This window comes from Trichomycterus rosablanca, chromosome 18 (assembly GCF_030014385.1).
Source record: "Trichomycterus rosablanca isolate fTriRos1 chromosome 18, fTriRos1.hap1, whole genome shotgun sequence".
Lineage (NCBI taxonomy): Eukaryota > Metazoa > Chordata > Actinopteri > Siluriformes > Trichomycteridae > Trichomycterus > Trichomycterus rosablanca.
The window spans coordinates 4,931,521-4,946,695 of record NC_086005.1 but is presented as its reverse complement, the minus strand read 5'-3'; the positions used below and the strand labels follow the sequence as shown (position 1 = coordinate 4,946,695).

The window sequence follows — 15,175 nt, the reverse complement described above, 5'->3', positions numbered from 1 at the left end:
GAGGGATTTTCAAAAAGTTTCCTCACTTTTATGTTTTGGTTGGAAACGGTGAGGGTGGGAGGAGTAGTAAGTGAGTAATTAGTCGTGTCTGAGAAACTGAGAGATGCTTATAGTCTGGATTTATAGATCTGATTTCTACCTTTTTGGACGCTCGCTCTAAGGGGAAGAAGATTTTCATTTGATGATGTAAAAGCAGCGCTGCATCAGTGGCTACACGCTTAACCAAAAACTTTTTTGCTGATGGCATTAACAAATACATCGGAAGGCGACTATGTAGAAAAATAATGGAGTTTGTTTTTGAAATTCTTAATAAATAGAGTTAAAACGTGCGGAAACTTTTAAAAGTACAACTCATTGCCAAAATACACACTAATAATAATAATAATAATAATAATAATAATAATAAGTGTACATGTGTATTATTCAACCACCAGAAATAAAAATAACAAATAACTGTACAGACACCGCTGGTTCATTTGTATGGGATCTTTATATTGAAACTGATGAAAGTTTACACAATGCAGCTACACTATTAGCATGTTCCTACATATGTAATGCTGGGGTAGGGGTACATTTTGGCATGTAACATGAGACAGTAGTCTAGTCTGACGTTTAAGACACAACAAAGCAAAAGAACAAAAGAAAAAGAAAACAGCTCATTTATACAGTAAAATTAAGCAACATTAGTAAAGTTATCATAGAATAAAAATACAAAATTAACAAACAAAAACATATACGCTTCTTATGTACAAGCCAGTGCCTCGTGGAACGACCCCCGGTCTCTCTCAGGTTTAAGGGCTTTTCTCTGAAATAAACAGAACCCAAGCGAGCCCACGACCCTTATAAATATGTCTGAAAAGGTGCAAAAACCTAAAAACCTACAGAGTGTTTCTCACACAGTTCACACACACACACTCGCTCACGCATACAAATTGTGACCAAGAGTAGGTCGGACACAGCTGTAGATTAGACTGTGGTTACAGAATAAGTGCATTAAGTGGAGGTTCACTAGTGTCATGTAAGACTAGATGAACTCATGATGAATAAGTGTGCAGTTCTTCCTCCAACCTGCACTAACAGACCAGATAAACTACAACTGATGCGGTTTGCAGTGTGTGTGACTCGTGATCTATTCACACTAGTGTGTACAATGAGAAAACTGAAGCTTGATCTTGTAGTAGTTTAATGTGCGATTATCTTTCCTTGCATTGATGTACGGAGTGTTTTTTTTAACGTAGGAGGAGCCAGAGCCTGTAAGTCCTTCAGCTCATTGTTTATCTCCTTCTTTCATTTGTACAAATGTGCTTTGTTTATAAAGGTCTCCCTCCTTTAAGACTAACACAGAACGTATCTTCACCAGACTGTCACTTTCAGTCAACGGCACCAAGTTCCTTAAAAGAAATACGTCACAGTAATTCAGCCGAACCTTCATCCACCACATCTTTACCACCCGTGAGAACCACAGAAACAAACTGCTAAGCATTTCGATAATTATTTATTAATATTTATTATTCATTCTATTAAAGATGTATGTTACCAAAAACTTTAATTCTGTAATGTTTATTTACATTTGCTGTGTTTAGGAGACACTTTATTACTTAGAATTATTACTGAATTTAATTTTAGGATTAATGGTAGCTCAGTGGTTTAGGTACTGGACTAGAAATCATAAAGTTGCCAGTTCAAGCCTTACCACTGCCAAGCTCCACCACTCCACCCTGAGCAAGGCCCTTATCCCTCAATTGCTTGCAATGTATTCAGTGATAACTGTAAGTCACTTTGGTTAAAGGCATGTGCTAAATGCCTAAAATGTCAAAATGTCACTAGTTTAAGTGATTGAGGGTTAAGGGCCTTGCTCAGAAGCCCAACAGTGGCAGCTTGGCGGTGGTGAAGCTTGAACCGGCAACCTTCTGATTACTAGTCCAGTACCTAAACCGCTGATCTACCGTTGCCCATGCACCACGGTTCATCTCTTCAGAGGCAGAAACATGTGGTTAAGCTTTATGGATCTAACTGTACATGAATAGAACAGAATCAGAAGCTGTAGCACCCCAGTGTTAATAGATGATATAAAGATAACTTAGCTTTGGTACAACATTCTATCTAACATATCTAACAGTCTAACATATGCAGCAGCCTGAAAGCTGGAGACACATCTTAGATGACTCTACTGCAGCGCAATATCACCTAACAACTTTATATATTGCTTGATTTTGCTTTTTTCAGACTTTTCTCATGTGTTTATGATTAGTCAACTCATAAAATAAAATGAAATAATAGTGAAATGTTGTAAGTGCTCTATTACAGTGGTAGCCACAGTGGATAGCGCTTTAAGCTATCAATCGGAAGATTGTCAGTTCGAATCCAGGCTCTGCTATGCAGCCTTGAACAAGGCCCTTAACCCTGTCTGCTCCAGGGGTGCCGTACAATGACTGATCCTGCACTCTGACCCTGCGCTCTGACCCCTGCTTCCAAAACAAGCTGAGATATGTGGAAAGAGTATATATGACAAATAAATGCATTCTTCCTCTTCATTCTTCTTCTATTACTCTTAATGATTCTCAGTGTCATCTGTTAATGTCATTATTTACAAAACAATCACTTATGCAGCGCTTGCTGTGCAGTTTTTTGCTATTTGAAGCCCACTACTGCTGAGATCTGAGGATCCAGGTTTCCAATCTCAGCTGTGCTATCGTCCAGACGGGTGTCTGCTTTGACATGATTGTCTAATGTCTGGAAAGAGGAAGGAGGTCTAAAACAGCCTAGCTTTTGGGACATGCACTTGCTAGTGTGCTCTCAGTGCTGATCCCAAGCCCAGATAGAAACATGAGGGTTGCGTCAGGAGGGGCCAAACTGTGCCAAGTCTGGTTTGCAGACCAGATCCACTGTGGCGACTCCTGAATGGAGAATAATTGCTATAACAAAGCAGTGGATTTAAACTCTGGTAAGCATGTGTGGAGTGGGTGTGAGAGTTACACCCGCTCTTAAACGTCCATTATAAGTGAGCTGATTGGTCGATGGATTTTCTGCCATCTGTGGTTTTTATATGTGCCAGATGTGGTAGATAAAGATTAAGCTAAAAAATGTGAGTATTGCTTTAACACACACACACACACACACACACACACACACACAAATATAGAATATAGCTCAACTAATCAATCTGCTAAGCTCATTGGCATCTATACAAACAAAACAAACAGAAATTAGAAAGTCTTTTCTCACTAACAGAGGACTGAGAGTTTATGGTACATGGGCGTAACTGAAGTGTGTGTGTGAGTTTTTGTGCAGTAGTCGTGAGTAAAACAGTAGCTGTATTGTGGTGTATTGTCCTGTGCGTGCAGCAGACAGGTCAGGTAGCGACAGAGCCCCTCCTGGTCCTCACTGCTACTCTTCAGTAGTATAAAGCCTAGCGCTACAGCCTTCTTTGCTTTAGTATAGTCAGTTCGTTTGGGCGAAGTTTCCACCCAAAGTTCTTTTTTACAAAACGAAAAAAACACGTGGTTCGTTTTGGCACAGTGGAGGGTCAACGCACCGGCCAGTAGAGATCAGACAGAGAGATATGGATAGATGATAGATAAAGAAAGAAGATTAGGTGGTCTCCTTGCCCTGTGCCCCCGTCACTGTCTTGATGGAGCTTAGTGTTCGGTTGAACCAGGTCTTTTTGGCTGCCTGAACCTCGTTGAGTGCCAGAGCCAAATGATGATCCAGATCCTACAACACAGACGCTGCATTTTAGTAAACGTCACGTTTACAAACATACAGGTTTATGTACAAAGTATTGATGTTAGTGGACGAAATCAGTGTTCAGTAATTGGGTCACAGAGGTTACATGTGTTTAAGTCACCTGATTTCCCTCTTTACGACAGTCATGTTTAGTAAGATATTTAGTAAGTTTAACCCGTGTTTTGTTTTAGGGATTAAAACTGTACCCTACTATACTTAACAGCAGAGAAAATACCCTAAATTATCATTTTTTAATTTGAAATTCCAAGCCTTGTTCTTAGAAAACACCAGATATCCCCAAACTGTATAATGAACGACAATTAATAACTTTAGTACCAGTTTCACAATAGACTGACTGTGACTGAATAATTTAACTGCCTCTATACAATCATACTTTACCAGAAATATACAGTGGTCATGACCACAATTAAAAACTAATTGTGTTTAATTTCCTCACAAATGTGTTTTATTTCCATGCAAATGTCTTGCGTTCCTTCACTACTGTTTTGCATTTCCTTGCCATGGTTTTTCATTCCCTCACAAAAAGCCAAGTTTCATATAATCACCAATATCAATGCTCTTAACTCTGAACTTCCTTCAGTTCATCCATCCATCAGTTCATCCTTCTATTCATCCATCAATCCATCCATCCTTCTATACATGCATCCATCAGTTCATCCTTCTATACATCCATCAATCCATCCATCCTTCTATACATCCATCCTTTTAAACATCCATCCGTCTTTCTTTACATCCTTCCATCCATTCATCCTCCCTTCCATTCTTCCATCAATTCATCCATCCATCCTTCTATACATCCATCCATCAGTTCATCCTTCTATACACCCATCCATCAGTTCATCCTTCTATACATCCATCCTTCTATACACCCATCCATCAGTTCATCCTTCTATACATCCATCCGTCCCTCTATACATCCATCCATCTATACATCTATACATCTATACATCCATTCATCCATCCATCCATCGTTTTAGTGGAGAGTAAAAATGTACAGCAAGCACACTATTTTAGTGGCAAGTTAATGGATTAATTTAATGCCATGTCTCCTATACAATAAAATATCCAAAAAGTTACAACCATTTGGAATTTGGACGAATTGCATTGGGATAATAAAGATAATAGTCAGCAAGCAAAATTAACGTGTAAAGAAACAACCAACCAAACAAGAGTTCCAGTGTTCACTGTGGCGTTTGTACCTGTATTTTACACTCTGCTTCCACCAGCTGCAGTTTGGTCTGGGCGAGTTCGAGCTCCATCTCTCTCAGCTGAACCTGCAGAGCCTCCTTCTCCTCATCGGCCTCGTCCTCAGCCAGCTCCTTACCAACACCTCCCACCTTCAGCCGACCCTCCTTACTGAAGAGACTGCTGCACTTCTCACAGCCCTCCACCTTCATCTACACACACACACACACACACACACACACACAGTTATCAGTGTCAGAGCAGGTGGAGCAGAGCAGTCTGACTGTGTATCTCTATCAGTGAGCTGGGAAATCGGCCTGAACCGAGCACAATATGTTTGTTATCAGTAAATGCATGAGCCGCATGATGGTGCCTCCCGACAGGAGAGGTCGACTCCCCAAACACACACCGTTCTGGCTTTTTCAATACGTGAGGCCATGCTGCCGACCGCAAGACCGCCATTCAAGATTTTCCACCTCATTAAAAACAGCTAGTCAATCAAACAGGTGGAAATATTTTCCTATAATACTAACTAAAATAAAATCGGACATTAATGAAGTGTTTCAGTTTATAATCCCAGGGTTACTAGCCCTGGCAAATTCACAGCTGAACTAGTGACACAGTCAAGCCAAATGAATTTATATAGTGCTTTTTACAGTATACATCGTCTCAAAGCAACTTTACAGAATCCAGAACCGACAGACCAAAAAACCCTGTTGAACAAACCAAGGGCGACAGTGGCAAGGAAAAGCTCCCTTAAAATTACAAGATGGAGCCGCTCAGGTGGTGCAGTGGTAAAAACACACGCTGTTCACCAGAGCTGAGATCTCAAATACATCAAACCTCAGCTCTGCCTTCCGGCTGAGACTGAGCGGCCACATGAACAACGATTGGCCGGTTGTTCAGATAAGGGGCGGGACTAAGCCGGATGGGGACTCTCTCTCAGACTAGTGCGATTACGACCTCTGCTGGCTGGTTGGTGGCGCCTGCACGGAGATGGGAAAGGAGTGCGGTAGAGGGTGTGGCTCTCCGTACACAGCGCTTTACTGCACTGCACTCGTCAAGTGTAGGTGATAAGATGTTCGATTGCTGTGCACGTGTCGGAGGGGGCGTGGAGCAGCCTCGTCCTCCCCAGTCAGGAACAGGGACCAGCATTAGTGAGAGGATGATTGACGGGCAGAAATTGGATGTGCTAAAGAAGAAACTTAGAGAGGAACCAGACTTAGCAGGGACCCCCAAAGTGTTTTGGCTTGAGCATCACGGTGAATCGTCATCAACAGTGTCACTGTGTGATGATACACTTCTAAACTAGTGCTGAGAAACAGTGTGAATCAGCTTCTCCTCCATGTTTGTACCGCCTGAGTTGCTTTTTCCACGTCTATGAAACAGTTTTGTCTCATTGGAGGCGCTTTGAAAGGGTAAAAGATCACTCAGACTGAACTTTGAGTGCCGCAGCATGTGCTAAAATTGTGAGCCAACATGGCAAATGTCTGCTACGCAGGGATATGCAGCGCCAAGCTAAATGGCACCACCACACTAAATAGGAAACATGGGCATAGCCAGCACGAAATCCGTTCTGCTCCGTATCTGGTAAATGTCTCGTAATTTTACATCACACTGTCGGCTGTGTGTGTGTATCGTGATGAGTTACTCACCCGGATCTTCTCTAGTTCTCCCTTGTTGGCTGTCTGTTGTTTTTCGAGTCGCTCGCTTAGCTGGGAGCAGATCTGAGACACGGACAAACACAGACATCAGCTTATTAGAGGCCTTTTTAAGAACTCAGGAACTTCAGTTCACTACTGGAACCAGGACCAGTTTTCTAATATTTACAGCAAGACAATAATAGATCAGCATCATGCTGGAATCAGTATTCCTCAGTTGGCATCAGTTTTACATAACATGGTTTCTGCAGAACACTATCAGGAGAACTATCAACTGAATTCTTTGACCATGTTTACATTTACAACTGATCAGGATTATTTATGGATGTGGTGTAAACGTAGGTGTAAATGCACCCAAGGCCAACACACTTCCTCACTCGTCCTTTCCCCCATTTTTAGCCTCTCACGCCTCTCTAATTAAATCATATCTGCCTCCGTTCTCTGGTCATTAGAAAATTAACAAATGGAGCACATTCATTCTTTAGACCACACATCCTCTCACTCCTGAGCATCAACACGTCTTCATTTAGTCCCTGCTTAGTCACTACACTTCATTTATCTTCATATGGAGGATATTACGTTAATGTGACCCACATGTTCAGGGGTAAGAGTAGTTTAAAATTTCTGCTGGTCCCCTCGATTTAAAGCATCATTTAAATTTTTTTTTTTTTTTTTTTTAACATTTAGTTTCTGCATTCTCTCCCTTTTTCTCCCGACTTTAACGCGTCCAGTTGCCCGATTGCGTCATGGTTCCTCTTCACTAATGCTGACCCCGGCTCTGATTGAGGAGAACGAAGTTAACCCACACCCCCTCCGACACGTGGGCAGCAGCCGTATGCATCTTGTTACCTACACTTGACGAGTGCAATGCGGATCAGCTCTGTGTATGGAGAGACACACCCTGATCAGAACTGTGACTGGTTTTTAATTTGGGTTTGGACAGGCAGCGGCTCTTCTCTTTCTGGTATTTCATACCACCACTTAATATTTGAACAGTACAAGGTACTGAACCGTTCCAGCCTGGTTTCAGCCTGAGTTAACAGACCAAATGGAGGCTGGTAATTAAAACATGTGGTAGCTCAGCGGTTAGGGTACTGGACCTGTAATCAGAAGGTCAGTTTAAGCTCCACCACCGCCAAGTGGCCACTGTTGGGCCCCTAAGCAAGGTCCTTAACCCTCAATTGCTTAAGTAATTGTACAGTGGTACCTTGTAACTCAACGTCCCCTAAACTAGAAATCTTTGTTGAGCAATTTATACCCTTAAACTCGATGCCACTCCCAGAACCAAATGAAGTCAAGTTTCAGGGTACAGCTGTATACTGCTTTGGATAAAAAGGTCTGCTAAATCCCGCAAATGTAAAACACACGGCTAGGCCTGAAACAGCCTAACCATTGGGAGGTGGATTGGTCAGTGAGCTCTCAGTGCCGTTTCCAAGCCCAGATAGAAATATGGATGGCATCAGAACGGGCATCTGGTTTAAAACGATGCCAAGTCTGATGTGGCGACTTTTAAATGTGGAAGCAGCCGAAAGAGAAAAAAATAATCGTTGTGGTTTGATGTTCCTCAGACGACACATTAAACATGGCTGATTCTAACGGTCACTTTGGGAGCATTAAACCATGCTGTGTTAACCTGCACATGTTACCAGCGCTCAGACGACTGCACCGCTGCACTTCTACTGCTGAGCTGTGCTTCCTTCTCCTAATTAAATACTGTGTGTGGGTCCTCTGCAGACTTGTGTGTATGGTGTGTGTGTTCATGTGTGTATAGTTGTACTCGGAGTACCCCATTATGGTGCTAAATCATGAATCATGCTGTCAGCAGAGCCATTAAACTCAGCTTTACAGGGACATAAGCATGACTATTTTATTCAAACATACACCAGTATCAGAACACACACACACACACACACACACACACACAATATTGCTAATGCAGGGGTGTAAATAGTAGTGATATACGGAATCATGTGTTTGGGTCTTATTTATCTAGCAAAAAGCAGGACACACACACGCACACACACCTAGGCCAAGTTCAGTTGGTCCATTAGGCCTGACTGCATGTCTCTGGACTTCAGAGCACCAGGAGGAAACCCACACAGACATGGAAGAACATGCAAACTCCACACAAAAAGGACCAAAGGACCCAGTATGTCCCACAGGAGAATCAAACCCAGGCCTTAAACTGTTGCTGCAAAGTTGGAAGCATATCATTTCTTTTATACAATTGATTTATTAAACCTGGTAGCGATTGTTGTGGCTGAATTCAATCATTAGAAGGGCTGTGCCAATATTCCTGTCCATATAGTGTGTGTGTGTGTGTGTGTGAGTGTGTGAGAGAGAGATTGTGTATGTGTGCTTTAGACTAACCTGTTTGTATTCTCCAATGATGGAGCCGTTCTTTCTGATCTCAGACTCTGATTTGTCCAGCTCTCGTCGACACATCTCCTTCAGCTGAGGACACAGAGAGGAGATCACTGGAGCGCCATACAGACATACATTTTGAAAATTGAAAACGTCATGTTTTACACACTTTGGTTTCATTCATGACATAAACGGTAGTTACTGGTTACACAAGATTCATCAGTTCAAGTTTTAAAGTCAAACACAGTCATGGACAATTTAGTATCTCCAGTTCACCTCACTTGCACATCTATGTACTGTGGGAGGACACCGGAGCTCCCAGAGGAAACCCACACAGACACAAGGAGAACATGCAAACTACACACAGAAATGACCTGGACTGCTCCTCCTGTGAATACACCCACCCACAGTGCTCAACTTGAGGTAAGTTGGGTGAGGGGGTGTACAGAACAGCAGACGGGCTACAGTCAGTACTTGAATAATTGTGCTGTACGTTCATCTGAGCATTATGTGTAGCTCATAAAATAATAAATAAATGAAGATATCAGACAGGTGTATCTAATAAAGTGCTCATTATGTGTAGTTTAGCATTAATCAAACATTTTTAACATATCGATACACAGTCTTTGATTAGTAAACGGTATTTCTGAAAACTAAACGTTGTTCATTCGTTCATCAGTTCAGCCGTGCTGCTAATTTTTACTCGCTCGGGTGTGAACACAGTCTGCTGCTCAACGTTTAATCTGCATAATTATATTTATTTGCTAAGTCTGATTTAATGTGTAAGCACGCAGCAGGACTGAATCCTCTGGTGTCACGACAAACCGGAAACAAACGTTTCTAATCACGTTACTGTGATTCTCTGCTGGAATTAAACAACAGGTTTAAAATGTGATCGTGCTGTAACCTCTAAAATACCTGCGCTCAGTTTAGACCAGCAATTTAATCATGAGTCTGTTTGTTTATGTTTGTTTTAAGGTCCGGACAGGACAGGTAGTTACAGGTTACCCATGATTCATCAGTGAAAATTCAATGTCAAATGCAGTCATGGCCAATTTTGTATCTCCAGTTAATCAAATTACACATATTTGTACTGTGGGTGGAAACCGGAGCTCTTGGACATGGGGAGAACATGCAAAATCCACATGGAATGACCCCTGTGTGTCAGGGTGAGCTGGAGGAAGACTTATTAAATACAGCTTTCACTGAATACATAAGCTAGGTGATTGATCTTATATAAAACTTTTACCCTACACTCTTTTACACCTGTACATCCACAAGGGAAATTAATCAGATATTAACCTGACCTTGTATGATCCAATATCTCCTCCAGTGTACAACACTAATGTTTTTAGGACTTCTCCATACCGTCCTGTATAACGTATAAACCCACATCCTACACGATCCTGCTGTGCTTTAATCCAGCATCTATTCTCTACACTGTCACTCAAACCCACTCCCCCGGATCTGCTCCCAAAGATGCGTCAGCACAAGAAAATAAATATACATTTTAATAGTGGGATGATTTCCCCTGAGTCACATGTGGAGGGATTGAAGGCAGAGAGGAGATAAATGGCTGACCTGTGCAGCTTCCTCCTCCAGCCTTCTTTTCTCGTCCTCTGAGTCGATCAGCTTCTGTTTGGTAATGAGCAGCTCTTTGTTCAGAGCATCAGCTTTCTCCTCTGCCTAAACGAAAAACATACACGTACATACGCTTACTTTAACACACTTTTCATAGAATCAATAACCTGTTTATTTACTTTAAGGATTTGAGACTTTCACCCTCGCAGCGTTCACACAGTTTTTAGAATTCACCTATTTATATTTACACCACATTTAGAAATTCTCTTTCATAACAACAAGAACAATGACAATAAAACTAGTACTAATACTATTACTAATAGAAATTATGATGATAAAACTGGTAATAATACTACTACTACTACTAATAATAATGATGATAAAACTAGTACTAATACTATTACTAATAATAATGATGATAACACTAGTGCTAATACTATTACTAATAATAATGATAAAACTAGTACTTATACTATTACTAATAATAATGATGATAACACTAAAACTAATACTACTACTAATAATGATGATAAAACTAGTACTTATACTATTACCACTAATAATGATGATAAAACTAGTACTAATAATACTCTACTACTAATAACAATAATGATGATGAAAACAATACTAGTAATAATACTACAACAAATAATAATACTGATGATAACAACACTAGTACTACTACTACTACTAATAATACTAGAACTAATACTACTAAGAATAATAATAATGATGACTAACTAATAATAAAAATATTCATGATAATGACAATTATGTATGACAATAAAAGTAAAATAATAATAATAATAATGTGAAGTTCCTCTTTTTTTTTATTATCTTTGGGACTTAAACACAAATGGACGTCCCACACCAGACAGGAAGCTCTACAGCACAAGGGTCTGATAAGGTGCATTGTTACACTCCAAGCCTGTTCATTTCACACAGGTGAAACTTATACACACATAATGTGTTCTAGATGTTCACACAGCACAGATCACACACTTCACACTTCAAAAACGGACAGAATTACACACTTCACCAAGTCTGTCCAAAAATAGCTAAAAAATCCATGAGTAAAGGAGCGTGAAACAGGCAGACTGGAGCACAAAAACAATCACTGGATAATCTTTTACTGCTTTTTTTGCCCCCGAGTGTAAAAATAAGAATGAGAAAAAACTCACAATGTCCAGATCTTTCCTTAGTGAGATCTTACTGCTGACCAGCTCGTGTGCTAGATCGTCGTTCTCCTGTTCCAGACGCATGTTTGCTTCCTGTAGACGTCGGTTCTCCCTCTGTGAACGAGAGCAGAGCGATTGCTTGAGCGTGTGATGATCTTGTGACAGTGTGTGTCTAAATAATGGTTAACTACAGCCAACAAAGTAAGCTTTAACAACCGTCCACATCATAACGGAAATAGTAAACAATAAAGTGAGAGCAATTCAGTTATTCAATCTTTTGAATCTGTTAGTGTGTGTGTGTGTGTGTGTGCGTGTGTGTGTGTGTGTAGATATACAGAACACTAATCTTCACTGGTTTATTTACACCTTGTGTGTACTTTTCTCATGAACACCTACTCAGAATAGGTAAGAGTGTGGACATCTGAGCATGATTCAGTTGAACATCTAATTCCAAACCCTGGGCATCAATCTAAAGTTGTCTCCCACTCTTCTGGAAATCTTTCCACATGATTTTGAAGTGTGTCTGTGGAAACTTGGTGGGTGTGGCACTGGGTTCGAGGACAGGGCAATGTGCACACCCCTAAAGTTTCTACAAACTACACTTAGATTACATTTAAAGCATTTAGCAGTCACTGAATACAAATTGAGCAATTGAGGGTTAAGGGTCTTGCTCAAGGGTCCAGCTGTGGCAATGTGATGATTATGGGGCTTGAACCACCAACCTTATGATTACTAGTCCAGTATCTTAACAGCTGAGCTACCACCGCCCATAACTAAACAGGTCTTTACAAACTTACTGTGCTTTGTGCACAGGGGTGAAGTCATACTGGCACAGAAAAGGGCCTTCTGGTGCCCAGGTGGCACAGGGAGACATTCCACTAGCACACCAGCGCCGAGATTCTGAACTCCACGGTTCGAGTCTCGACTCTGCCACCGGTTGGCCGGGCGCCATCTATCGGGCATAATTGGCAGTGCCTGCAGCAGACACTAATTGGCAACCGTGTCTGCCAGGTGGGGAAATTATTGGACTAAAAGGGTGGGGTCTTTAAACACTGTGCAAGGACCCTGGTTAGCGGATAGAAGGGGTCAGCTGGGCTGTGCACGTGTCGGGGGCACGTGAGCAGCAATATACCCTCCTCAAACGCAGTCAGGGATCCCCAGCAGCAGAAGACAAACTGACTATGCTAAATCAGGAGAAAATAAATAAATAAATAAATAAATAATAAATAAATGCATGAATAGAAAAGGGCCTTTCCTAAATTGGAAGTGTTTCATATAACAGATTTTATATACCTTGTAGTAACAAATAAAACACTTGGGTGTCCCAATACCCGATAAAATAAAACAGTGATTGTAGCTCTAAGTGAGGTTGCACCAAAAAATACAGGGCTACACACCTAAAAGAAATAAAACCATGTTTATAAAAACAGCAAAAGAAAACAAAATCCCTCACAACACACAGTTCTGTGTGTACATAAATGCGTATGCGCTCCACATGATTGACGGGTCAGAAATAAATTCTATTTATTTAGTGGTGGGGTGCAGTAATCAGTAATCATTCCTTTTCTCTAACACCCCTTCACTCTGTAATCTACAAGTCGGGGCTCCTCTCATATCGCTGATCATGACCGCCACAGAGTATGCTAATGAGGGACGGTGTGACCCCTCAGGTTTAATATGTATTCAGTTTTTCTATGAGCATCGTCTCAGCTGTCAGACTTCAAGCTCATCAATTTGAAACACACACAAGCAACGTGTTCATACAAAAACGAACCAAGCAAGTGTTACATAGATGACTTAAATATTAAAAACATCACTGAGCTTAAAAACAGCTTCAATGTTCACACGATCCTTTTTTATTAAATTAGGTAAGTAAGCTTTTAAGGGGATAATGTTTATCTTGCTTTACCTGGAACTGTATTCCAGATGCAAGCTTAAATCCCTGATGTCTAATTTAGTGCCAGTGCTGGTTCTACAAAACCAACCTACAACACCAACCAACCCTTGTGTTCGCTTATTAATCTGGATTTAAATGACTGATATTGAACATGTGGGGGGGGGTCAGTATATTCAAAATCTGTACCTGGATTAAAGTACTGAAATTATTTATTTATTAGAATTTTAGGGTGATATTTTACATTTTGGTTCCAGTCATAACAGAGCGGGTAGTTACAGGTTACCCATGATTCCTCAACACCATCATGGACATTTCTGTGTCTCCAGGTCACCTCACTTGCATGTATTTGGACTGAGTAAGGAAACCCACACAGACACAGAGAGAACATGCAAATCCAAACAGAAAGGACCCGGACCGTTTCACTTGAGAATTGAACCCAGAACCTTCTCGCTACCTGCAGAGCCACGGGTCACCTGAAGTACTGGAATAAAAACGATGACCCAAGTCAAGTATATATACTGTACATGCAATAGAATTAAAGGGAGTAATAAACTTCCTCAGGGCCACCAGTCAAACAGATGGAGGTCCAAACTTTAAACAAGAGAGAAGTTATAAACAAACAGAAGTGACAGGGCACGTCTTATGTCATACTTTCCATACACTACATGTATAGAACAGTGGTAGCTCAGCAGTCAGGGTAATGGAATCATAATTAGAAGGTTGCTGGTTTAATCCCCACCACAGCCAAGCTGCCACTGTTGCTTGTAATGTGGTTAAAAACCTCTTATATGGAATAGCTCAGAGACTGGATTGTGAGTAGAAAAGAGTTTTAATCTTTTCTGCAGAGAAAGGATCACATGACAGTCTCACACAGAGGCTCTGTGAATGCAATTACATAAGGAAAAAATAAACACCCTTATATATCTTGTTGGTGACCTTGTAGGACAGTGGAAGATTCCAGCGTTAACAGAGAGTTCATAGCTAGAACATATAAAGTGTCAATTGCATTGCATGACGTCCAAAACCCAGTTTTAGCTGGTTTACATCAGTTCCTATCACTTACACATCCAGTAATATTCTATTATAGCTGTATTCTTGGAATATTGGAATATGACTATTGGCAGTCATGTCCTAAGCATATCTACATGTTCGAAGTAGTGATTGAATATGTTGTAAATCTATCAAGTGTAAATTATTATTTTTCTCTCACAGTAAAATCAGGGTGTCTTAACATCTGTACACGTCTGTAACGTCCACGGTTAGCAGATTTACACACAGACACAGTTACCTCATATCGTTCTATAGGAGCCTCCTGCTGCTCCTGCTGCTCCCGCATGGTGTGGTACTCCTTCTCATACTTCTTCAGCTTCTTCTGACTGATCTGTCGTGCACACACACACCACACAAATACACAGAAAAGTGATGCAGTCACTGGTTGATGCTATATTATATAACAAAAGTCTAGTTACATTAATTTGTATAGGAAATTTTACAATGGAAATTGTCTCAACGCAACTTTACAGATTTCAGTACAAAAACTGTGTAGGAACAGAAGTGAGACA

The 15,175-nt window shown here is 40.8% G+C and overlaps 1 protein-coding gene across 2 annotated transcripts in view; it reads right to left on the bottom strand.

Annotated features, from left to right (window-relative positions):
* Window positions 1–471: 471 nt before the first annotated feature.
* LOC134332271 (rab GTPase-activating protein 1) overlaps window positions 472–15,175 on the bottom strand; it is a 165,327-nt gene continuing 150,623 nt past the window's right edge. For both annotated transcript variants that reach the window (XM_063013836.1, XM_063013837.1), the window contains 7 exons: window positions 14,902–14,994; window positions 11,720–11,830; window positions 10,539–10,643; window positions 8,964–9,047; window positions 6,588–6,659; window positions 4,947–5,144; window positions 472–3,714 (listed from right to left, as the gene is read on the bottom strand). In XM_063013836.1, the coding sequence (XP_062869906.1) occupies window positions 3,592–3,714; window positions 4,947–5,144; window positions 6,588–6,659; window positions 8,964–9,047; window positions 10,539–10,643; window positions 11,720–11,830; window positions 14,902–14,994 (786 nt within the window). In that variant the 3' untranslated portion in view covers window positions 472–3,591. The remainder of the gene's footprint in view (window positions 3,715–4,946; window positions 5,145–6,587; window positions 6,660–8,963; window positions 9,048–10,538; window positions 10,644–11,719; window positions 11,831–14,901; window positions 14,995–15,175) is intronic.